The 27,865-nt window shown below is 35.2% G+C and overlaps 1 protein-coding gene across 7 annotated transcripts in view; it reads right to left on the minus strand.

Moving 5' to 3' along the window:
* The window catches only part of LOC128213648 (otoferlin-like), a 102,263-nt gene that overhangs the window by 53,280 nt on the left and 21,118 nt on the right, over positions 1-27,865 (minus strand). For all 7 annotated transcript variants that reach the window (XM_052919632.1, XM_052919627.1, XM_052919631.1 and 4 more), the window contains 9 exons: positions 17,845-17,992; positions 10,083-10,182; positions 8,451-8,752; positions 8,228-8,331; positions 6,220-6,346; positions 5,451-5,637; positions 5,185-5,247; positions 3,143-3,227; positions 744-859 (listed from right to left, as the gene is read on the minus strand). In XM_052919632.1, coding sequence (XP_052775592.1) covers positions 744-859; positions 3,143-3,227; positions 5,185-5,247; positions 5,451-5,637; positions 6,220-6,346; positions 8,228-8,331; positions 8,451-8,752; positions 10,083-10,182; positions 17,845-17,992 — 1,232 coding nt within the window. The remainder of the gene's footprint in view (positions 1-743; positions 860-3,142; positions 3,228-5,184; positions 5,248-5,450; positions 5,638-6,219; positions 6,347-8,227; positions 8,332-8,450; positions 8,753-10,082; positions 10,183-17,844; positions 17,993-27,865) is intronic.

Below are 27,865 nucleotides of genomic sequence, written 5' to 3' on the forward strand. Positions count from 1 at the left end.
TATATCGATGGTGTCCTCTGTGCACATGACATTGATATTGCCCTGGCGGAGCCATTGACATCAAAGTCAAGGCCAATACTCTGAAAAAGACCCTAATGCAAGTAAGAGCAACTTAGAGTAGTATTTATCACCTGTACAATAATATGACATTAACTGAGTCATGGCCCTTTCCAAAGACAGCAAGGTAATTTTACCCACAATTTACAGATTCATTGACCTTGACTGAGTTACTGTTGCTATTGATGGCAATGTTCCACTTAATGCAGTCCTGCAGCTGTGGGACCCTTCAGGTTCACTGGCCTTGGCCTTGACAGTATCACCCTTGACAATAATAAAAATGTCCCACCTTAGACAGTCTTTGACCTCAATACACTTTGGAACCTTTCAGGTTCACTTATTTTGCCAGAATCACTTTTTCCAATGTTGGCAAGGTCTGTCCCACTAAAGCCAACCATACACTGAGGAACTCCTCAAGTTGACTGACCTTGACTGAGTCTCCCTTACCAATCACAGCAATGTCACACTAAAGACAACCCTACAATAAGGAACTCCTCAAGTTGACTGACCTTGGCAGTCTCTCCCAATGACAGCAATGTCACACTTAACCTATTCTTTGACCTTAATACAATAAAGAAACACCCAGGTTCACATCTTGACAGAGTTACCCTTGCCAATAACAGAAATATCACACTTAAGGCATTCCTTGACCTAATTACAACAAAGAGACACTCAGGTTCACTGACCTTGACAGAGTCACCCTTGCCAATGACAGCAATGTCACACTTGAGGTAGCCCTTGACCCCAGCACTCATGTCATCTGGGTCCATCAGCATGGCCCACTTGTGATAAAACTGGTGGTCTGAAATGTAACCACACTTCTTTGCATGAAGCAACTCATAAAAAGGACATGTGAAATTAATATATATTTAAACAAAATGTTATGAAATTAAAATGCATTTTTTCAGAAACTATAATTGTACATGTTTGCTTTATTTCTTGATACATCAAAATAACAAGTATAAAAACTATTTAACAAAACAATTACATTAACGAATATACAATGATAATAACAATGCACCAAAGGTTAATTTATTAGTTGTGCTGTGAGAAAGGATAAATCAATTTAACATTCAACTACATATAAAAAAACTGAATGATGCTGCCCCAAATGAGAGAAGACAGAAGCGTGCAAAATGTAGTCAATATTTATAAAACTTATATTCATAACTTAATACAAGAGATAAATGAACAAATATTACAGCGCCTTACAACAAAAGGAGATATTTTATTACAATCTTCCTAAGATGAAACAAAGATATTTTCTTTCTAGACTTTTTATTTCTTTCAATTCTGTGAATGTAATTTAAATTGCAAAAGTCAGACTGAAAAGATGAGCAAGAGTGAAGTGAATGCCTTGAACTGGTATCTTGAATCAAGCTATTTGCTGAAACACTGTATCAGCATCTGTTTAGTTTCAAAGGTTTTAGATTTATTACATTTTCTTATTGTTCTATGTGCATGTTTTTCTTTTATGGTACATGCAGGTTTCATTAATGGTGTTGAAAAGTCATGAAAGATATCGCATCAGAATATAATAATTCAGAAGAAACATAACAACCATCATTTTTGGAGAAAAGAAATATATATATAATCTTTAGAATTAACTAAGGATGTTTTTACATATAACAAAGGGACACCAGTACACAATAATGGCGAGACTGCACAGACAATTACAATACACTACCTTGCGCAGCATATGCAGTCCCTATGTCCATCTTATAGACTCCTAGTGGCTTATTGGACCGTAGCAGTCGACCAGACTGACATACCTGATTAGTTGCAAGTGAGTGGGGTAAAAAGACAGAATGAAGAAAAGATATAACACATGTATTAGTAAGAAAATAAAAACAAGCTGTTGGAAACAAAAGCAGAACACATGTCGTTGCCAACCGTAGCCAGCCGGGACACTGAAGCCTCAATACTGAGGAATGTGTTGCCATAGCAACCAAACTCAATCACTAGACCAAAATTGACCTCTGATTTGCTGATAAGCAACCAATATATATAATATACAATCTTTATCATCATTAGCTTAGATGCATGACTTAGAAATTGTATCATCATGTTTCATTTAAACTGGATAATAAAATTTCTTTTTCAAAAAATAATGAAATTGATTGCTACGGCAACAACTACATGTATATTAGTGTTTAACAACTAAATCAAGGTTATGGTCAGAATTATGTGAAGAAAAATGATTGTGATGAATTTAAGTTCTACATTCAGCAAAAAAGAAGACAGTGAAAATCTTTTGATGAAATGACATTAAAAAAATCAACTACAGACAGCTATAACAAGTTAGTGGTTCCATTATTCAGTGTGCGTATATCATGTGATAAGTTACTTCATAAATACTACGTCTGAATGCAATATTTTGCTTCGAATAAAGACTTAAAACTAAAACAACTATTTCTTTTATTCACCATTTCAAATGCTACAAAATGAGGTCAATGCCGCTTAAAGAGGCCCGCCTTCGTTTGATTATCGGAGTTTGATAAGGTGATAAGTTTCCTCAAACACATTGACAAACCTGTTTTTATAATAATGTTTTGACAGTGCCTCATCAAGCAGCGGTTTTGTGAAAAGGTTTGTCGAAGTGTTTTAAGGAACCTTATTTCAATTAAACTCTAGGAAAAGACTGAAGGCGTGGCTTTGTATGTATTACTTAAGTTATAGTACGGTTACAATTGAACAGTATTTGATTACCAACTCTGTTAAATAAATGTCTTTTCTTATCATTATTACATGTATTTAAAACAAGGACGTAAATGTCTGTTGTTGATGAAAAAAGGCAAAACATGTATGAAAATATTAGTAAACAACAAATCCCACAGAAAAAAAACAAGAATGCATTAAATTTTTGTTTTATGTCTTTCCTTATATATTCATTAACAAAGCTATTCCCTAATACAAACAAACAGTATTTTATTAAAATTATTGTATGTCTATAAGACATTGACAACTGAAAGACATAAGCAAAATCAACCATTTTTCTGGGGAATTTGTCTATGTGATTTTGAATAAAAAATGTTAAAAAATGATTCAATGACATGCAACTGATGACGCAAGCATAATGGAATACCGGGCATGGAATATACAGTTCCAACATCAAACTTATACACCCCAATCTTCTTTCCAGAACTCAGCAAATTTCGGGAATGCATTGCCTGTCAAAAAAGATTGTGTACAGCATGCAATTCTGGAAAATGTCACTAGGGATAAAATTATGTTATTAAACAAGAAATATTTCTTTAAACATCCAAATCTCAGCCAGATTCTGCAAGTTGATGTCATTTTTCGGTTGTTTTTCTTTAATCATCATCATTCCTTAGTGTTTCTGGTTCATTTCCTTGCAAGGAACAGCATGTAATTTTGAGGACTTAAAAAAATACTAAAATGTAGGTCCTAGAAATGCCATCTTATTTGAAATAATTGAATATTCCAAGAAAGTTTCTAGAAACACAATCTTTAAAGAAAGATTTAATTAAACAATAAAAGGAGTTACTGTCGATTTTTTTTTATAATTGTAAAGAAAATGGTTAATTAGTTTATTTAAATAATATATAGACAAAAACTACATAAAAGACGCCAAGATAAAAATATAAAGGATAATTTTTTGTTTCAGAGTAAGATTGTAATATATTTCATTGAGTGGGAACCAAAATTTAGTTAATTTTGGTGTTTAAGAGGTAAAATATATTGCTATCATACACTGAAACAAACAATATTTTTTTTATTATATGACATAAATTGGAATAAGTCATTTAATTACACATTTTTAGGAAAACGCGCTGTTTTGTATGCGCACATAACTTTTTTTTCGGAAATTCTGTCTGTCCAGTGTGTGTGTGTGTGTGCGCTGATGTTTGATTTGGAACCGAGAGCGGACTTAAATTTTGAAACAGTGAAAATATCAACTGAAACAATAGGGAAAGCACACTATAAATAATTTTATTATATACCCATCATAAATCCACATGCAATAAATATTACAAAATAGGGTAGGCCGTATTCCACTCCAGTGCAATACGGCCGTATTCCACTCTTGTGACATCAGGTCATAAGAAGTATTGTTGCGTGATGTTAAAATGATGTCATAAAACAAAATAGTGCCTCGTAAAATGACGTTTATTATGAAAACATGTTGCTTTTAAGTGATCTAACCAGTAATGAATATAATGAAAGGGTTATTAGTACTGAGTTTTGATCTGGAATGTCGTATTCGACTCTCATGGATCTGCAAAAATACACTCGAGTTAAATACAACCTCCCAGATCAAAACGCAGTACTAATAACCCTATTATATTTCACAGTCGCTTTACCCAAACAATCTGTGACATCATCCAGACTAAAAGGATGTCTTGAAACTATTAACTATATCCTGTATATGACAGACTATATCCAGACAGTTCACTTAAGATAAAACTAGGAGAAAATGAATGTTTTTTGACAATAATCTTTTGAAATCCATTCCATACACAGGGACTTTATAAGTAGTGACTTATATTGACATAAAACACTTTAAAGGAATCTGACTTATATTTACAGAAAAGTCGAACAATTTAAAGAGACTCGACCAACTCAGATCATGTTTTATATGGTCGGCTATTGAAAAAAATATTTTTTGGTAAAACATGACCACAATGCTTCATTCAATGATAAAACATCTTCAAAAGTTCAATTAGGAGCTCTCTTGTTAATATCTAATTAAAAGTGCGTAAGAAAATGCTCCATGTTATCAAATAAGGTCCTCTTATTGTATCCACCTTTGAAGAACAAAGTAGGCCATTTGATTTTTCTCCAGAACAAATCTTGAACTAATAACCTTAAGAAACTCTTTACTTCCATAAATAAACAGTGAATGACAATATTTCTCCAAAGAATTACTAGACATGTCACCACCTAAATAGATAATACACTTTGAGTGGACACTCGGTCAAACATTCAAAAGTAATAACTGTGTTTACTAAATAGAAAAAATAAATTTAGTTACTGAGAAAAAGATATTAAGAACATTTTTCTTAATTTGAGCAGAGAAAAAATAACATTCCCTACGGTGTGCCTGTAAATTGGAACCAACAGTAGTACTTAGCAAAAACATCTATAAGGGATAATAGTTCTTACCGTGAGAGTGATGATTTTGTCAAACAGCATTGCAGGAGCCATATGGAAATCAAACACAAAGTACTGAAATAAACATGCAGTGTGTGTATAAGAATGTTGCCATGTATATATAGATTTGAACGTTTTTTTTGTCAAAATGAAAAAAAAGTGAATGTACATTAACCAACCATAAGCCAAGAAGTTCTGAACTTTTAGATTAGGTAATGCTACTTGCATTTGGGGGTACATTAGATGTCAATATTAACACATCAGAATGATTAACACACCTCGTTATAGTATGGACAGTTGGTGGACTCTTTCACACTGGTGTATTTCTTCTGGTCTCCGACCTGCACGCAGACAACCGGGTCCATATTGAGTCCCGCGAGCTGTCGGGCCTCAATCACCGTGACACACACCTGGAAATCCTGCGCCTTCAGGGATAATAGCTCAACGTTCTGGGACTTGGCCTTCCTGAAGTGTAATGATGTATACCAATGTCACCAGTTTATACCGTACGTATATTTTTCAATTCCCAAGAACACTTGATTTCAAGACCTTTTAGCACATAATCAGACTTGACGCAAAAGGCCCCATTTTCTGGAAACATCTTAAGTCCCTTATAACAGAATTAAGCTATGCTCATAACTTTTGTTTTGGTATAGTTTGTTTAATATTTACGTCATTACCTTATAAGAGTTTTTGGACTTAAAAAGGAAATTATCTGTATGATAATCACAATATCACAATTTTTTTAACCGATTTTAGTAAAATCAAGAATAAGTAAGAAATTTGGCTTACTGAAAAAAGCTACTTAAGCTTGCTATACTTAAAAACTTCCGAGAAACTGTGGCCTAGGGACAAGGCTTACAAAATGCTTACTATGGAATTTAATATTCAAATACATGTAGTCCAAGATTTAACTGAGATATCATGGTTCTTATGGGACAGTAGTATCAAACATAACCATTTATCCAACATTTCTTAATTTTTAAATACATTTTATCTTAACAAAACAGGTCACAGATTACACAAGCATTTAAAAAAAGCTCCGACCTCTTTATGCCCGTCTGTTGGAGTATGGAGGACCCATCACTGTCACGGTCATATGATTCTTCCTTATCGTGCGCGGCCCCTGACAGCATTGACGCAACCTCTGCAGCCTTCGCATCCAGGCTCTCGTCTGAAACAGAGAAAAACATTTAAGGTTAATACTGTTGGCAATATCTAAATTATTGCTTTTGTTTCTTCTTTTTCCGATTGTTCCTTCTTATTCCTACTATCTACTATTACTTCTTATCCCTACTCACCTTCTTATCACTACTGTTTCTTCTTATTTCTACTGTTCCTTCTTATTCCTACTGTTCCTTTTTATTCTTACTGTTCCTTCTTCTTCCTACTGTTCCTTCTTATTCTTACTGTTCCTTCTTCTTCCTACTGTTCCTTGTTATTCTTACTGTTCCTTCTTCTTCCTACTTTTCCTTTTTATCCCTACTATCTATCGTTTCTTCTTATTCCTACCATTCCGTTTTATTCCTAAAGTTCCTTCTTATTCCTACTTTTTCTTCTTATTCCTACTGTTCCTTCTTATTCTTACTGTTCCTTCTTATTCCTACTGTTCCTTATTATTCCTACTGCTCCTTCTTATCCCTACTGTCTACTTTTCCTTCTTAACCCTACCGGTCCTTCTCATCCCTACTGTTTCTTCTTATTCCTACTCTTCCTGCTTATTCTTACTGTTCATTCTTATTCCTACTGTTTTTTTCTTATTCCTACTGTTTCTTCTTATCCCTACTGTCTACTGTTCGTTCTTATTCCTACCGTTCCTTCTTATCCCTACTGTCTACTGTTACTTCTTATCCCTAATTTTTCTTCTTATTTCTACTGTTTCTTCTTATTTCTACTGACCACTGCTACTGTTTCTTCTTAATTCTACTGACCACTGTTCCTTCTTATCCCTACTGTCTACTGTTACTTCTTATTCCTACTGTTCCTTTTTATCCCTACTGTTCCTTCTTATCCCTAATGTTCCTTCTTATCCCTAATGTTCCTTCTTATTTCTACTGTTTCTTCTTATTTCTACTGACCACTGTTCCTTCTTACCCCTACTGTCTACTGTTACGGTACTTCTTATCCCTACTGTTTCTTCTTATTTCTACTGTCCACTGTTCCTTCTTATCCCTACTGTCTACTTTTCCCTCTTATCCCTATTGTTCCCTTCTTATTCCTACTGTTCCTTCTTAGCCCTACTGTCTACTGTTACTTCTTATCCCTACTGTTTCTACTTATTTCTACTGTTTCTTCTTATTTCTTTTGTCCACTGTTCTTTCTTATTCCTACTGTCCACTGTTCCTTCTTATACCTAATGTCTACTGTTACTTCTTATCCCTACTGTTACTTCTTTTCCCTTCTGTTTCTTCTTATTTCTACTGTTCACTGTTCCTCTTATCCCTAATGTTCCTTCTTATCCCTACTGTTACTTCTTATCCTTACCGTTCCTTCTTATCCTAACTGTTTCTTCTTATTCTTACTCTACCATCTTATTTTTCGTAATTGTTTATTTTCAGGTAGATGGTTTTAATATTAAATAGCCAGAATATAGTCAAGCTTGTATCAAGGTCTCAAACATTTGCAAAAACTATATAATCATCAATTTATACCAGGACAATAGTTTGTGTTGGAAGAAATTAATTTAAATGGCTTTATCAGCCAAACAGCTTCTATAGCTTTCACTGAAGCAATGTCTTAGACATCTGTCTTCTATATCAAAAGCGCTATGGAGTGAGAAGCAGCACTCGTCTGTTGTTGGTTTTACTTAAAAGGGCATTACTCAACAAATATTAAGAGACAGAGGCCTTGCTACTAACAGGTGTATTGTCTCCAGCAACATGTGTACAAAGTTTCATGTGAATACGTTAAACGATTTTGAGTTATGTCCATGATTAATGATTTGTACAGCAACACTAACACCAACAATAAAGCTATAAGAATATGAAAAACAGACATTTTTTAAATCAGTTTTATTGTGTCATGCATGGTATTCAGTCTACGCTGCTTGTGTTACCTGCATCCAAGTCTTCAATGAGGGCCTCCTTATCTTCAACCTCCATCCCAGTTGCCTTCTGTTTTGCAAGCATAAACTTCATCACAGTTGTAATCTGCTTCATACTGGAAACAAACAAGTACATTTGCAATTAAAAACAAAATTTAATTGTCCCTGAAGTAAACACATGTCTTTGTAATACCAAAAAAGAATTGAGGAGGATCAAATATCTATCTTCACTAACGTTTTCGGTGATTTAGCTCCTGAGGTTTTTGATGCAATACTGAGTCTCGATGATGCCATTGACTTCCCACCACTTGAGTGTAATGACATCTTCTCATCATCCTCATTTTCAATTGTGCCATTCGTGCTGCGACTTCGACCACTGACATTACTCGCCCGTCTCTCTATATTTAGCTGGTTGCGTTCTTCCTCTGTTAGGATGCCCCTGAGTTCATCACTTTTGATTGGTTCAAACCCTCCTCGTTGCCACATGCCAACTGACCCATCAGGGGCATTGTATGTCAGCTCAAAAGTCAGTGTTGTCTGAAATAAAATAAATATTACCAATCAAAAAGTCAGGTCTGATTGAAAATAGCAAACATGCACAACCTTTCTTGCATATCGGACATGCTTTTTTACCGGGCCTGGAATTTTCTGTCTTACCCACCCTGGGCAAGATGACTCATGTGCATGTACGTGCCATTTCAGAATAATATATTTATGGATAAAGATACTGCACCTCATGACGTTGGCGTCAATAAACAACTTTGCAAGTGCAATTTGGTGGAATATATTAACACTTACACCGTCAAAATTGCGCTTACATTTAAATTTTGGTATGCAAGGAAAAAAATTGTTCCCAAGTCCTGAGGGGCAGATGAAAAAAATGACCCTCTGGCACGTTGCATGGCTGGTAACTTGGCAAGCCTCATGACTGGCTTCCGCACTTGACCTCTGGTCAGATTTTTCTATCCACCCCACATCCATGTGAAAAATACTAATCTTATAAACCCTTTTTCTGGTAAACAGTGATTATTTTATAATAACAATATTCTGAACCTAAATAAGCACTGTTGTCTCAGAATGTAAAAAATGAAAAAAAAAAGATCAACTTCTGACAAAAAATAAATATTCCCTGAAATTCAAAGAGTTTGAATATCAAACACAATTTAAGTAATAAAAACTGGTACAGGATTGTTTGAAAATGTTTCAGTTCTCACATTATGCTGTAACCAGATTCCAGTAAAAATGGAGGAGGTTCCAAGAGTTGAAATATATATTTATCATGTAAATTGCAGTGATGGTAAAACCATGGAGCTAAAAAAATAGGAGAATATCAAACGAGCAGACAGCCTGTCTCTTAAAATTTATAATAATTATTTCAAAGATAACCAAAGCTGCCATTTTACAAGACTCAAAATTACAGCTTATGAACCAAACCCCACATATCATGTCCAACCAAATTATAGATAGAATACCATTAGTAACAATTGTGCCTGGAAATAACATTATGAACGATAATACACATTTTTCTGTTCATGACCTAATAGGCAAGTGCAATCATTTATTCCCCATTGTAAAATAGTCTGCATGATAAACATATTGTAAGATAAAACGATAATGACCGTAAGTAGGCATGCAATATTGTCTTACATCACAGTACAGCAGGGAAGCAATAGCCAACTGGAATCCAGTACTATACTATGGAGGGGCAATGTTTTTGCTAATTACAACATTAAATTTTATATAAAGTTTATATATCCATAAACTTTACTGATATTCTTCATGTGTTCTGTTGACAATTTTATGTTCAGCTTTCCAGTTGGGTACTAGAGTACCACATAATCATTAAAAAACATCATTTAATTCATACCTTCATGACCACATTGTTGGTGTCGAGGAGAGAATCAGACACCTTCACACTGCCGACCTCCACAAGCTGCTGTAGGATCATCCGGAACAATCCAACTAGTCTGTAACAGAAAATGTGACATATAACATGGCAATATTGCTGCTGACTTCCAAATGCTGCTGTAGGATCATCCGGAACAATCCAGCTAGTCTACAACAGAGAATGTGACAAATAACATGGCAATATTGCTGCTGACATCCAAATGCTGCTGTAAGATCATCTGGAACAACGCACCTAATCTGTAACAGAAAATGTGACAAATAACATGGCAATATTGCTGCTGACCTCCAAATGCTGCTGTAGGATCATCCGGAACAATCCAGCTAGTCTACAACAGAGAATGTGACAAATAACATGGCAATATTGCTGCTGACCTCAAAATGCTGCTGTAGGATCATCCCGAACAACCCAGCTAGTCTGTAACAGAAAATATGGCAAACAAGCAAATTCGTAGAATTGATATCCCCCGCCTGATTGGGCTAAGTCAAGGAATGGAAATCAATTGCTGGTGAAATATATATATATGAGTTTGAGTTTGATTGCAACTGTTTGAAATAAAAAAAAAATATTGTATATGATGTAGCATTTAGAATTGACCAAGAAACCTCTATAGCCTCTAGAGTGTCCACAAGGTTTCTTTAAGATTTGACCTAGTTATCTCATTTTTGACCCCACATGACCTACTAGTTTCAAACTATTCCAAGATTTCATCGAGGCAAACATTCTGATTAAGTTTCATGGAAATTAGAGCAGATGTATTGCCTCTAGAGTGTTCTCAAGATTTCTGTAAGATATGACCTAGTGACCTAGATTTTGACCACATGTGACCAATTTTAAAACTCTTGTAAGATTTCATTAAGGCAAACATTCTGACCAAATTTGAACATAACTGACGTTTCAATACCAATGTTTGGTTCTGGACACAATTTTTCAAAGATTTCACCTACTGACCTGGTTTCTGACCCCATGTGACCCAGTTTAGAACTATTCAACAACAATGAAGGAAAACAGTCTGATTAAGTTTCATGAATATTAGATTGTCTCTAGTGTGTTCCCAATATTTTTTTCTAAGATCTGACTTAGTGACCTTGTTTTTTACCCATATGACCCACTTTTAAAACACAGTCGAAATTTAACCCAAGAGAACATTCCGACCATGTTTGAACATAATTCGACCAATCTCCACCATAAAATAGTTTTGGACAAGATTTTTGAATGATTTGACCTAGTGACCTAATTTTTTATCACATGTTACCCAGTTTAAACATGTCCAAGATTTTATCAAGGAATACATTCTGATCAAGTTTCATGAACATTAGACCATACATAATGCCTCTAATGTGTTTCAAAGATTTTTCTAAGATTTGACCTAGTGACCTAGTGACCCAGATTTTGACCCCATGTGCCCCACTTTTACAAGCAGTCCATATTATATCAAGGGGTACATCATGAACAAGTATGAACGTAATCGGACCAATCATTTCCATTCAGGGCAAAAAAATCTAGTGACCTAATTTTTTATCATATGTGACCCAGTTTTAAATAAGTCCAAGATTTCATCAAGGAAAACATTCTGATTAAGTGTTATGAATATTTGACCATGTAAAATGCCTCTAGTATGTTCCAAAGATGTTTCAAAGATTTGACCTAGTGATCTAGTTTTTGACCCAAAGTGAACCCCTTTTTTAAGTGGTCCATATTTCATCAAGGGGTACATCACTACCAATTTGATATAAACTTGACCAATCATTACCATGATATGGTTCTGGACAAGATTTTTCTAAGATTTGACCTAATGACCTAATTTTTGATATATGTAACCCAGTTTTATTTATGACCAAGAGTTCATCAAGTAAAACATTCTGATTAATTTTCATGAATATTTGACCATGTATAATGCCTCTAGTATGTTCAAAAGATTTTTCTAAGATTTGACCTAGTGACCTAGTTTTTGACCCCATTTGACCCACTTTTACAAGAGGTCAAGAATTGATCAAGGGGAACATTCTGAACAAGTTTGAACATTTTTGGATCAATGCCTACCAAGATATGGTAACGGACGGATGGACAGACAGACGGACGGGTGGACAACGCCAAAACAAACCCCGTCCCGAAATCTTTGATTTGGCGGGGGATAATAACATGGCAATATTGCTGCTGACATCCAAATGCTGCTGTAGTATCACACGGAACAACCCAACTAATCTGCAACAGAAAATATGGCAAATAACATGGCAATATTGCTGCTGACATCCAAATGCTGCTGTAGTATCACACGGAACAACCCAACTAATCTGCAACAGAGAATGTGGCAAATAACATGGCAATATTGCTGCTGACTTCCAAATGCTGCTGTAGTATCACCTGGAACAACCCAACTAATCTGCAACAGAGAATGTGGCAAATAGCATGGCAATATTGCTGCTGACCTACAAATGCTGCTGTAGTATCACACGGAACAACCCAACTAATCTGCAACAGAGAATGTGGCAAATAACATGGCAATATTGCTGCTGACTTCCAAATGCTGCTGTAGTATCACCTGGAACAACCCAACTAATCTGCAACAGAGAATGTGGCAAATAGCATGGCAATATTGCTGCTGACCTACAAATGCTGCTGTAGTATCACCTGGAACAACCAAACTTATCTGCAACAGAGAATGTGGCAAATAACATGACAGTTTTGGTGCCGATCTCCACAAACTGCTGTAGAATTATTCAACTAGTCTGAAGCACAAAATGTGACAAATAACACGGCCTTGTTAACCCTAGTGACATTATTGGCGCCTAGTCAATGCAAGGATTATCCAGAAAAAAAAACCTGTCTGAAACCTAAAATACAATACAAAATCTGAAACAAAGCATTGTTTGTCATGATGCTGTTGGTGTAAAGGAGGAAGTCTGAGACTTAAAACTGATGGAGTAACAACCCAATCAGACTACAATAGTGAATGTAACAAACTTCTGACATAATTGGTGAATGAAGACAAAATTAATGTTAACTCAATTAACTTTGGTGGGATCATCCAAAAAGGCGTATATAATATATCCATATTCCGGTACATCAGATTTAGATGAGTTCTTGATATGGTCCGTGACAGCGTATGGAACTCAATCTATTTGTCAACTTACAAATTGTAGTATCTTTTGAAATGAATAACCTTTCATGTAGTGACATTTCTTTGAAATATTCATTACCTGAATTATTTTTGAACACCCTTTCATTAGACAGCAGACTTAACTATGGCACGTCTGCAAGGAGCTGTCTTGTAATCAAAATACACTAGTGTTAAAAGTAATCCTTGTAGGATTGACAACTAAGTGGCACAAAGTGTCAATAAATATATGGGAATATGTCTTGATTGATGGACTGAGCTGAAGTTTAAACACCTTATGTTCTTTGGCTGGTTTAATGTCTGGAGGGAAAATGTCTACTTGACACATCAAATTTTCTATGGATGGAAATGATCTTTCTCTGCTCTTTTATCTACCAATGGTGAAAGAAGACGAGGGTTATAATTCATACAGAAGAATACAACTAGAGCTATCACAGAATGTGACTAATACCCTCACAAGCCCAGGTGTTGGAAATACTGCCTGGATTAAACAATATAGCAATCAAGTGGAACGTGTTTCACCGAAGGTAAACATGCCACAGACTTGTCAATATCGTAGAATCATGAGGAAGAATGGAACGTATTAGTACAATGATGTGACACAAATTATCATCAGTAAGGCCTAGATAGTAAAACATATATTGTCCTCAAGCTGTGGTAGTCACTTCTGCAAAATATTTAAAATATGACCAAGAATGTGAAAGATATGGACCAGACCAAAACAGAATTGACCTAAGGCCAACACTTATCTCAAAAGGTTTGCTATGACCTTGACCTTGTAGGTAATGGACATGGATCTGGTGCACTACACATCCTCATGCGATGGTGGTCACTTCTGCTAAATAATTTTAAAACCTGACATGATATGACAAAGATATAGACTGGACACAACCTTTTATCCATAAAGCTTATATAGCAAATATAGCAAAACATACTTAGTTCAGAAGGTTGGACACTGGTCCTGAGACACTGGTCCTGAGAGAAACACATCCTCATGCTATGTTGGTCACTTCTCCAATTAATCTTTCTTACAATCTGACCAAAAATGGGACAGATATGGATTGGACAAAAATGGGATGGACCAAGGACCACAATAAGTTCAGAATGTTGATGTGACTTGACCTTAAAGGTAGGAACACGAGTCTTGTGTTCGCCACATATTCAATCATAGGTAATCACTTCTGCTGATTTTAAAATTCAACCATGAATGAGAAAGATATGGACCAAAGAATAATAAGGCCAGACGGAAGACCGACGTTCTGGAGGTTGCTGTGACCTTGACCATAAAAAAAGGAGATTTGCCGTTCCATATAAATGTAGTTTACAGGAAATGCAAGACTTTAACATTTGCCTTTAAACTGTGACATTGACCATAATGTGGCAAGTTCCAAAATTAGTTGCCCATGTGTTCTTAAAAGCAGAACATGTACTGTACTGACCAAAACAGTACTGAAAACCTGCAAAAGATATATGGAACAGACATATGAATGAAAGAAATGATAGCTGACAACAAAAGACAGAAGGAGGGACATAATTATAATGGAAGGCATTCCTACTATGCCCTTCAACATGTCACTTCCACAAACTGCATGGCTAATCGGAATATTTGGGGGAGGGGTGGGAATTTATATACCAACATGCATTTTATCTCCTGCATAACTCCTCGAGTGGTTCCCACAGAGATGACGTAGCTCATCAATTTTGTAGAATCAGAACGAGGCTTATCAGTTACTGTAGACAACAGTCGGTAATTTAGAGCATAATTTTTCGATTTTTTCACGATTTTAAGTGGGCAAAAATTAAAAACCTTATTACAAAATGATTCGGGACAGTGTGTAATAGATGTCGGTATAGAGAAAATATTATTCATCCAGGTAAGAGGCGATATTTTACAGATTTTTTGTCAGTCCCTTTGTTCTGCTCAAGACCCATGTCTCCATATCTTGGATGCGATTTCGGAAGTCTGAATGAAAAATGCTGGGCTGAATGCCATATCGGACCTATTTTTAGAAAATGTACTATACGACGCATGATTGCATTTTAAAGTCGTTACTTCTTGCATCATGGGATTGTAATCTCATTATTGTCTGAAGGGCAACATTCGTGATGAATTTCTCTCATTTTGCTTGAAGAGCACCGTAATATATCTATTTAGCTTTAATTGCATACTTAATGTACTGTAGAAAATATGCTATTGTAATGCATTTCAAGGATGTTCAAAATGTACATACCGGTAGGTCAATTAATTTAAAAAATCAGACAATGAAAGCTTAACCTGTATGAAATCTGGAACTTGTGTAAGATTCAGCACGACTCATTAGTATTCTTAAGTTGATGTCACAAGTATCAAAACATGATTTAGATTATAACCTACATTTTCCGCCAATGAAATTGCTTATTGTCTTCCTAAAAGTAACTTGCTTAATAGTAAAGTTAAAACTTGCACAGTTGAGTAACATTTTAATGATTAAGAAGGACAGAGCGAACACCATTTGACCAAACTATTATAAATCATCAGTCTCTAAGTGAGTGTTTGGAATAATTATTATGTTATTCATCTGCGGAATGATAATTAATAACATGTCAATGTACAAGCAAAATCAGTAAAATATTATTATATTGTTTTACAGCCCAATATGACTTATATTATTATTAATATATAAAAAAATGAATGGCATATTTATTTCAGATTTCATTCCTACATGTATTCTCAGCCTCTGGCAAATATCTGAAAAAGATAGTAATGATTTCTCTTCCTTCAATTAGACCATGTCACCTTTGAGGTGAGCATCGATAATGAACAATAATCTCTGAATGTGAACTTCCTTAATGAAAAGTTTCTCTCAGTTAAACCAATGTTTAGTAATGGAATCTTTCTGTATGATGTCGTGCCATACACATCAATGGTACTCTTTGTCTGTGACATTGCCAAAGAAACCCATACGTCACTTGCAGACATTTCACATAGTTGCTTGTTCTCTAATATGGCCATTTAACATTTCCCTGAATGTCATTACATAACTAGATGCAACTCATTAGCAAGACGCTCTTGGCTAAATCACAATGTTTCAACACAATTTTTTACACAATCCTTTGATTTGAAATGGTAGAAAGTCTCATTGTCCTCATTAATGCTCGTGACAATATTATTATATCGGGAACTTAATAATTAAGCGGAAAGGCAAGCCTTTAAAAGATGTCATTCTGTTTTGTCAAGTCTTTGATGCTTTGCAATGCCAAGATACAATAATGCTTTGTATATGCAAGGGTGGTTCGTACAGTTCGTGGACAAGTCGTATAATGTTATTTAATCAACAAATTTAATAAAATGCATATAATTTTAAATATACATATCATATGAAAGTAAAACACAGAACGAAGTATCAAAATATAAATGTTTCTGAAAGAAATTTAAATTTAAAGAAACCCTAAGCATAGTAAGTACGGAGCACTTTGATATCTCAACGTGAGGCTAACAAGAGTTCTTACTTTCATACAATTAAACAATAATTTGACGCCAAATTAGGTTAACGTGTTGAATACATACTTTTAACATGCCATTTTCCCACTAAGCAGAAAAGTTTACGTCATTACTTGATGTTTGAATTTTAAACAACATTAACTACGCACATAGGCATAGGGTGCTCAGCCAAAATCATGAACATGATGTTAAGAACAGAACAACAGTTTGTAATTAACCATAATGCTACATCAGGAAGGACACCAAAGCAGCCTTGTTGTTTATGGAGCGTGGCTCAGCAAGATACTCCAGAAGTCATGTTTTTAAATGGCACAAGCATTCGAGACACGGTAAAATCAGCGTGGATGATTTGCCAAGAATGGGCTAGCCATCTAGGACTGTACACAACATAGCATGGGTATGTTGTCAAAGGAAATAGGTCAATGTCACATAGTATCAGAAGGTATTAAAATATTTCATTTTGTTTGAAACAAATTCAAATCTAATCAAATTTATTAAATAGAAGAATACATTCTAAACACCATTACTTAATCATTCATTTAAACAAGGAATAGAACATTACCGGCACGAAAATGATTCCTATGGTTGCACATTAATATGTTTCTTTTTAGGTAATGAAATGCAAGGACCTTTTAAATGCCTACCGGAAGAAGCAGCCTTCGGCAAATATAAATACCGATGATATCATATATCACACATATACCCCCCCCCCCCCCCGATGCACTGTTGACTATTGATTTCCTTGCCTTTGATTGTTTGCAGCATGCACCCTATAGCCCCAATTGCTCCCCCATGGACACTGTGTTTTTCCGACAACAATTCACTGATAAGCAGGAACTGCGGATGTTAAACAGTTTATGTTCTATGTAATTTGACATGTTTTCGTGTAATCAGTGTGGAATTAAATGTATATTTTAATACATTTTTAATCATTTTATTTTCTCAAGCTAAACATTCTTATCATATTTAAATGTTGTTCCTGCACTTTACAAACAGCCCTCATACAACTTCAATTCATAGTCCTATTTCTGCTATAGGGTAAACCAATGGGCTTCCTTTTGTCAGCCATTAATAACTGAAATTTTTTTTCTGTCTTAAAAATGATAACAATTTTGACAGCTTACCTATTGCTGAGGTACTTATTGTAGCTGTATAACTGAATGTCGATATATTCATCCTTCTCGATGGGTCGGGCCACGGGCCACTGGAACGTCTCATCAAACCACACGCTGTCATCGTTGCAATCGACAACCTTCGTGTAGTGGGAGACACCTATTAATACAAAAAACATGTTTGTGTGCATGGTGCATGTTTGTGTGCATGTAAGTTAAGATTGCAGATGAATGAATGTTTATGCTCATCTCGTTTTTCACTCTAAAAGGGGCATTACTTAATAACCATCTATATAAGGCTAAAAATGTAAGGAAAGATGATAAAAGGAAGAAAGCATTGCAATGTCTTAATTGTTGAAATACATTGATGAGACTGTCCTAAAATGATTGCTTTCATTTGCTAATACCCTTTGGAAAGTGAAAGTTTGCTTTAGAAACTAAAGGCACACAGCATGAACAAGTCAAATCACAAAGTTTTGTCAGAAGTGAAGAAACAGCAAGAAAACCATGATATATGTGATATTATATTTAGCAGACTTCTTCATCACAATCCCCCTTGTACAGTCATGACAATATTACAGGACTGATAGAAAAGACTGACAGTTAATATGCTTATCAATGTCAATAAGTAAAGAGCCATTCAGCTATGGGAATGAACTAATAACAGCCGTTCCCTCTGACGACATACATATCGAAGACATGAAATGAACTGCTAATGAAATTACAGCATCAGAATGAATTTGCTGAAACGTTTGAGGCAAGAGTTCTTTCATTTCAGAGTAAATTGCCATAATCCGCCTAGAAGGTAATTTTGTTGGCTATAATGTCAGTTTCAGCAGCACCATATATGGTAATCACTGTGCTTAACCAAATCTTGTCTTTAACAAACCAAACAGCGTTACGTTTAAAGAAAAAGCTAAAGGAGAGGAGAATTCTCTTCTTTGGCCAACATTAAAAAACAAACAAAAAAACTGTAGCAAAATTTATCAGAACCACTAATTAAGCACATCATTATTTCTTAAGGAATCTGGTCACAATAAAGCTAGTTCTCTACTCCATTAACCCTAATCTTTGAATTTTGATGCCTTTGACCCCACTTAATTTTGATATTATTTGAAAGGTATTTGATTGCCGATAACTAATATGTTAAATAAATGGCCGAAAACACATTATACACAATGTTAATAGAGTTTTTTTTAAATTTGCTCTGTATTTCAACAGAAATTTGATGTAAAATGACCATTTTTGCAATCTTTGAAGGCCAAAAGGTGTATTATTTTCAATAAAGCATGTAGTTAACATTTTTTTACAAAAATGTCTTTGAAATAATACCAGAATAATATGAGGTCATCAGACATCGAAAATTCATGCATTTGTGCATCCGATTCCTTAACATGCCCAAGTTTGTCAAACCACATTATTGTATCCTTAACATTCAATCAAAGGAAATATTATCATCAGTATTCTCTGATTCTGCAGTTATGACATATTATCTGGAAGAATTGGTATCAAAGCCAAGCTTATAGAAAATGTCACGCACAATAATTGGAGAAAGTGCTTTTCAATGAAAGGAAATCAGTAAATGACATGTAACTCAAGAGGACAATTACAAATATTGATCACCTAAAACAATGCCTTAATGTTCCTTGTAGATTCCAAAATGGCAGTTGACCGCTTGTAGCCTTGTTGTATTTGAATAAACTCACAAAAAATAGCTAAACATCAATAATTAACACACATGGGTATCATTTTGGCAGATTATTCTAATGCCTAGGGATTGTAGTTCTAAGAAACCACACCAGCTTAATGGCATTCATGGGCTTTTTCAGCAATCAGAAATGTCATCTGCATCAATAAACCAGGGTTCAAAAAGCAATCCTGGTAATTACGTTAATTGCAAATGTTTATGTTTGTCCCTGTTTGGTAATATCATGGCCTTTGTCATTACAAGATGACAGAATATGACGAACAAAACAAGAGTTTCTAATAATTCACTACTCTTTTGTTCACAGTAAGACTTCCATTGTAGCTGTTTGGTATTTCATTTGCAGCTTAGGGGTAAAACAGCATGTCAGCACAACATTTGCAGCATGAGGGTAAACCCTTTTGGGCTTTGGGCTAAAACGTTGGCAGTTTGAGGGTACATAACTTGCAGATTGGGGGTACATCATCAGCAGCTTCGGGGTACATAAATTGCAGCCTGGGGTACATTATAAGAGCTTGGAGTACATCATTTGAAACAGGCGGTACATTATTTGATACCTGGAGTGCACCATTATTTTTGCAGCTTGGGTGTAAATCATTTGCAGTTTGAGGGAACATCATTTGCAACTTGAAGGTAGGTCATTTGCGGCTTGAGGGAAAATCAATGGCAGCTTAAAGGTATGTCATTTGTAGCTTGAGGGAACATCAATGGTACATTATTTGATACCTGGAGTGTACCATTAATTTTGCAGCTTGGGTGTAAATCATTTGCAGTTTGAGGAAACATCATTTGCAGCTTAAAGGTAGGTCATTTGCTGCCTGAAGGAACATCAATGGCAGCTTAAAGTATGTCATTTGCAGCTTGAGGGAACATCAATGGCATTTTAAAGGTATGTCATTTTCAGGTTGAAGGTAGGTCATGTGTGGCTTGAGGGAACATCAATGGCAGCTTAAAGGTATGTCATTTGCAGCTTGAAGAGACATCAATGGCAGCTTAAAGGTATGTCATTTGCAGCTTGAAGAGACATCAATGGCATCTTAAAGGTATGTCATTTGCAGCTTGAAGAGACATCAATGGCAGCTTAAAGGTATGTCATTTGCAGCTTGAAGAGACATCAATGGCAGCTTAAAGGTATGTCATTTGCAGCTTGAAGAGACATCAATGGCATCTTAAAGGTATGTCATTTTCAGGTTGAAGGTAGGTCATTTGCAGCTTGAGGGTAGGTCATTTGCAGCTTGAGGGAACATCAATGGCAGCATAAAGGTAGGCCATTGGCAGCTTGAAGGTAGGTCATTTGCAGGCTTGAGGGATCATCAATGGCAGCTTAAAGGTATGTCATTTGCAGCTTGAAGGAACATCAATGGCTGCTTAAAGCTTTGTCATTTGCAGCTTGAAGGAACATCAATGGCTGCTTAAAGGTATCTCATTTGCAGCTTGAAGGTAGGTTATTTGCAGCTTAAAGGTAGGTCATTTGCAGCTTGAAGGTATGACATTTGCAGGATGGAGGTAGGTCATTTGCAGCTTGATGGTAGGTCATTTGCAGCTTGAAGGTAGGTCATTTGCAGCTTAAAGGTATGACATTTGCAGCTTGAAGGTAGGTCATTTGCAGGATGGATGTAGGTCATTTGCAGCTTGAGGGTATGTCATTTGCAGGTTGAAGGTATGACATTTGCAGGTTGAGGGAACATCAATGGCAGCTTGAAGGTATTTCATTTGCAGCTTAAAGGTAGGTCATTTGCAGGTTGAAGGTAGGTCATTTGCAGCTTAAAGGTAGGTCATTTGCAGGTTGAAGGTAGGTCATTTGCAGGTTGAAGGTAGGTCATTTGCAGCTTGAAGGTATGACATTTGCAGCTTGAAGGTAGGTCATTTGCAGGATGGATGTAGGTCATTTGCAGCTTGAAGGTAGGTCATTTGCAGGTTGAAGGTAGGTCATTTGCGGCTTGAGGGAACATCAATGGCAGCTTGAAGGTATTTCATTTGCAGCTTAAAGGTAGGTCATTTGCAGGTTGAAGTTAGGTCATTTGCAGGTTGAAGGTAATGGCAGCTTAAAGGTATGTCATTTGGAGCTTGAAGGCAGGTCATTTGCAGCTTAAAGGTAGGTCATTTGCAGCTTGAAGAGACATCAATGGCATCTTAAAGGTATGTCACTTGAAGCTTGAAGGAACATCAATGGCAGCTTATAGGTAGGTCATTTGCAGCTTGAAGGTATGTCATTTGCAGCTTAAAGGTAGGTCATTTGCAGCTTGAAGAGACATCAATGGCATCTTAAAGGTATGTCATTTGCAGCTTGAAGGAACATCAATGGCAGCTTATAGGTAGGTCATTTGCAGCTTGAAGGTATGTCATTTGCAGCTTAAAGGAAGGTCATTTGCAGCTTGAAGGAACATTAATGGCAGCTTACAGTAGGTCATTTGCAGCTTGAAGGTATGTCATTTGCAGCTTGAAGGTAGGTTATTTGCAGCTTGAGGGAACATCATCGGCAGCTTGAAGGTACGGTATGTCATTTGCAGCTTAAGGTACCATGCTTAATTGTTACTGAAGGCTACATCATTTGTACTTTAGGGCAGTCAACCTTTACAGTTTAAAGGTACATCACTTGCTTCCCATGGGCACACATGGTTAACTTGATAAAACATAATTTGTTGCTTAAAAGAAAGGGAACAATCCTTTTAGCTTGATGGTAAATTCCTTGCAGATTGAGGGTACAACCTTTGTAGTTTGAGGGTACATACTTTATTTCTTGAAGCTACATCATTAATTTTGCAACTTCAGGGTGCACTATTTTAAGCTTTTGGGTACATCATTTTCAACTTAAGGGTACATCGTTTGAAGCTTGTGGGTACATCATTTGAAGGTTGTGGGTACATCATTTGAAGCTTGTGGGTACACCATTTGCAACTTGTGGGTACATCATTTGAAGCTTGTGGGTACATCATTTGTAGCTTGTGGGTATATCATTTGAAGCTTGTGGGTACATCATTTGAAGCTTGTGGGTACATCATTTGAAACTTGTGGGTACATCACTTGCAACTTGTGGGTACATCATTTGAAGCTTGTGGGTACATCATTTGTAGCTTGTGGGTATATCATTTGAAGCTTGTGGGTACATCATTTGTAGCTTGTGGGTATAACATTTGAAGCTTGTGGGTTCATCATTTAAAGCTTGTGGGAACATCATTTGCAACTTGAGCGTACATCACTTGTAGCTTTAGGGTACATCATTTGCAACTTGAGGGTACAGTCGAACCTCGCTATGTCGACGTCGGATAAGTCGACTTTCCGGTTATGTCGACTTTTTTTTTCAGGTCCCGAATTTATTCCTTCTTATTCTATATAAAATAAATCTGTTTGTGTCGATTTTTTATCTCGACTTTTTCGCTGTGTCGACCTCGTTTTTCAGTCCCAGTGGTCGAATTTCACACATTTCCTATGTTCTTTATGTCATACTGTAGATCGAGACATAGGTGTGAAAATAATCATGACGGTTTGTGGCATATCGCAAAATACCGTGTGTGTCAATATAACAAACTGTCATAATTGGGGGATACAAAAATGTAATTGGTAAGTGCGAATAATTAAAGTTGTTTGTTTATGTATTTAATTAAAGAGATATGTATTGCTCAAGCTCTTTGGTATTGTATAAAACATGAACATTTTATTGATTAGATATCAATCCCGAATGGGAACAGAAAGAATAACTTCAAAATGTCAAATGTTAGTTCCACTGCTCTGGTCGACCAATTCAGAGAAGGACCCGGTAAAAAATCTTACAATGTACAAATGTATGCAATTGTGGTTTTAGATGTGTTTTGTGTGATCCATAAATGTAAAAGAAATAAATTTGACACAAATAATTCTTCTTTTGTTTCACTTTATTTTTCAATAATAAGTTTGCTGTTTTCACGACGAAAATATTTAACAAGACCGTTCAATTGTGGATGTAAACATCGTACAATCCAACTCAAACATGTTGGGATTGGTGATATTTTTTGTAATTCGGATGAGTCGACTTTTCGTTATCTCGACTTTTTTCACTAGGTCCTGAAAAAGTCGACATAACGAGGTTCGACTGTATATCATTAATTTTGTAGCTTGAGGGTACATCATTTGAAGCTTGTGCGTACATCAATTGTAGCTTGTGGTTACACCATTTGCAACTTGAACGTACCTCATTTGTAGTCTGAGAGTACAACCTTTTTATCTTTAGATTAAGGGTACAACCTTTGTAATTTGAGGGGACATCATTTGTAGTTTGACGGGTAATGCTCCAGCAAGGGAGAAGGTGTTATGTAATGATTAATTTCTATTCATCGAAATAAAAGTTAAAACCATTGGCAATGATATGGAATTAAAACAAACAAAACATTGACAATTGCACACGGATGATCACAAATTTAAAATAATTCCCTAACAAATCAATGGATAATGATATTACTCCCGCCGCTGGAAACAAGTGATCCATTTCTCTCGACAATTCATAAGTTATTATTCCCGAAAATGGCACCACAAGTTATAAAGTCCTTATCTCAATGAGATGCAAAAAATTTAAAATTGCTGAAAGCAATACAGCTGACATTTATCACATTCATAAGAAAGCCCTTTAACTTGCAGGCAAATGTAAATGGTATAAACAAAAATTTAAACCACTTTTAACTGCTGTGTAACACTTTGCTCCCAATTTAACCAAAATATTTTTATACTATAAGAATACCACTATTTAAATTCTCATTGCATAGAAATTTTCACTTCCCTCATGAGGCTATCTGGAAAAAATAAGCATCACAAATAATGGTTGAAGGATGCAACATTAAGAAAGCACAATATCAAGAAAGCGTACACCTAATTTCCTGTGTCAATTCTATTTCCCAGAAGGTTGACATCATACCATTATCTTCATTACAGCACCAGTAAGAAAGTCGTAAAGATGATTGTGTTCAAGACACCATCGCGGTAAACAAGAGCAGCAGATGCCGAACTTAAGTAGATGCCGCCGTCGTACTTCCAATATGCAGGTTTAAGCCCAAGCCTACACTTTGTTTCCAAAAATTAAAAAAATCAAGCTTCAAAATCAGCAATGAAAACTGAAGAGTGAGAGGATGAAGACAATTTCTACATTAGGTAGCTCAAGATAACTACATTAGGTAGCTCAAGATAACTACATTAGGTAGCTCAAGATAACTGAGCGTATTTTTCTCAAAAAGGTTAACTGGATTCTTTTGGGAGATGGTCAAACTACCGGTAAGTTAACTGCATAACTTACGATAATTGTGATGACTTAAAAGGCTTTAGATATACGCCAAATTGCACCATTTGCATCTAGAACAAAAAAAATAATACTTTACTAGTACATTTGGAACCAATCCCAGACAGAAAGACAAACTGACTGACAGAAAAAATCAATTCACAAAAAAATCAGTGAAACCAGCCTTACCCAACAATTATTTTTACCAGAGTAAGGAGCCTAATTGTAATACTATTAAAAACTAGCTGCCATGTGAATATGTTAAAGTGGCAATTCTACGTAATTTTTAACAATTTTCTTTTTCTCTTGTATTTGTATCATTTGGTGTCTAGCCCCTTTAAAGCTTTCGAGTTATGCCCAAGGAATTAAAGTGTATGCACAACTCCGCCAATACAGTTGCCAACAATGAAACCGTGGACAACAAAGCTATAGGCAAATACCCTATTTTTGTTTTATTGAAAGGCACATAAGGGAAAAATAATCATGTTCAATAAAACAATTCCATAAATGACCTCTGCAAAAGTACAAAATAATTAATTTGATGAATTTTCAGTTTCCTAATTCAGCAATAAAATGTAAACACAAACTTATTTAAATGCACTTAGAACATTTCTGTAGACAAGCAGGAAAAATATGTACAACTTAAGTGCATCTGGGAATAAATAGGAATATACAGAAATGTAACTGGAGGCAAATTCAACAGATGAAGTCTAGCATGGTCTGAACAAAATTTTAGTATAGAAGCGATTTTCTGCTTTTTCTTTTCATTTGAGGGTTGTTTTAAAGACATTTATAAGGTAAACAGCAATGTGATTTATGTTTCTGAATCAAAAGCAAGAGCAATTCTCATATGTCTTGGAGAGACCTGCAACTGAAGAATTTTATTATTTCCAAATGATCAATTGGCAAGATTTTGGGGACAAACATCAGGGTCAAACTGGGGTGTAGTGTGGCTGGACTTTCATGGATACAAGATAAATTCTGCTCAAAAAAAGAAATTTTAAATATGTAAACAGATAATGTTCGGGAGGGTTTGGGAGTGGGCATCACCTTCCATGTGGGGATTTTTTAGGCATTGAAACTGAAAATGGTTTGTTCAAACTCTATCTAAATCTTTCCAAATCAGGCAGTCCTTTTGTTGTTGTTTCCATTGATTGTTTTCCCTATTAAATCCTGTAAGATTAATTTGATCAGTGTTTTATCTTTTAAATGTTATGTTTGTGATGTTTGGGGCTTTTGTTAAACTGATTTTTTTTAAAAGGGTTCATAAAACTTAATTTAAAATACATGTTTGTGTTAAAACTAAGAACAGTTTCTAAAGTCCTTAGTTATTTATACTTATATTGCTTTTTTAAGTCAAGATAATTTTAAAAACTTATTGGTTAGGTTGAGTGAGAGAAGTGAGCAAAAGAAAAATATGTGTTTCATATGTACAATCATATACAATGTCCTTTTAATACTTTCTTTCATGCTTTTCGATAATATATGGAGTTTTATCAGTGAAACAACAGAAGTGAAAATATTGATATTTTCACTGCAAAATAAGGAGTGGAAATATCAACTTTCAGAACTACTTTTAATTTTCATTGCAGGTACTTTGTAACCCTTGATCAAACCAGAACACTCAACCAAAAAATGTTGGCAAACAACAGTATTTGGAAATTAACACTTTGGCGTTTATTAGAAAATGGTTATCCCGTTTTTCAAACATTTTCTTGATATTGAAGCTGAATGTTCGAACATTTGCTTTCATACCAACAAATTTCAGACGATAACAACTGTTCGAACATAAGTAGAATGTCATATCATCATTCAAATGATTTTAACTGTTTGTCCTTGTTATACGTAATACAAACTTCCCGGAAATTCACATAACAATTTACAGATTAACTGATTTGTTTACCCCACCCATGCCTCAAAATGTGTCAACAAACAAGCATGGTTTCCATCATTACCTTGAAAACGACCTGTCTTCAAGTTAAACATACTGGTCTCTGACAGTAAGATAACTGAATATCCATGTATCATGAAGCACACTCTTAAACTAAGAAAATATATTTTATATCCAATGATTATCCCCAACTGTTTTGCCAACACATTCGTCCTTCCAAGTGATCATTCAATAAATGGCAGCGTAGTAATTTGGTTATGTACTCTTAAATAAAAGTGTTTTCGTTATTATTTGGAACATGGATGCACTTATAAAACTTCAATGATAACTGTTCACGTACTTGCACTAAAAAGCGAGCGAATAATAAACTATAAAAAAGAATATCAGAAGACTCTTTCTCAACAAATCAAAATAGAAAATTGACAACTATAATTTGGCATGAGGGGTGCCCCAAGGGTAAGCGGCGTAAATAACACCCTTTTCCAAAATTGGGGTAATAAATCTAAAATTCTATAAAATTCAGAAAATAAGCATAAAAGCAACAGAAAATTTGTTTATTTCATTGTAAGATCGTATTGTATTCCACTGGTCATAATAGAAAAACTATATTTTCACTCATGGCTTCGTCACTTGTGAAAATATGTTTTTCTATGACACTCGTGAAATAAAATATGATCTTACACTGAAATAAACCATATCCTCTATACCTTGTCTAATGACATTTGTACTATTATCATCTTTTATTATATTAACAAGATTGTGCTTTTAATTGAATAATAATTATTATGTTGTTATGGATATACAATTACAGGCTGAAAAATGTACATTTAGGACAGGTATTCAAACCTGTTAACACTTTTATCATACGCAGCGATTGTAACCTGAAACTGCTTTCACACATGTGGTAATTTGATACATAATTATACCAATGTTGTTATTAGAAGAAAAGCTAACAAAAAAATTGTTACAAAATACAGGATATGTTTTTGCATATACACGAAGAGACAAAATATTTTTTGCCCATTTTAAAGAGATCCTCGCTGTAAAATTTCATATTGAATATAAAAGAGTTTATTGTAACATTCCTATAAAACCCACAAGCCCAATAGAACGGAGACATCATGCGATAACATTATACTTGATGTATATCAACCATGTTTGTTAACAGTGAAGCAAGCTTTTTTTTGTTTTCAAC

This window comes from Mya arenaria, chromosome 13 (genome assembly GCF_026914265.1).
Source record: "Mya arenaria isolate MELC-2E11 chromosome 13, ASM2691426v1".
Taxonomy (NCBI): Eukaryota; Metazoa; Mollusca; class Bivalvia; order Myida; family Myidae; genus Mya; species Mya arenaria.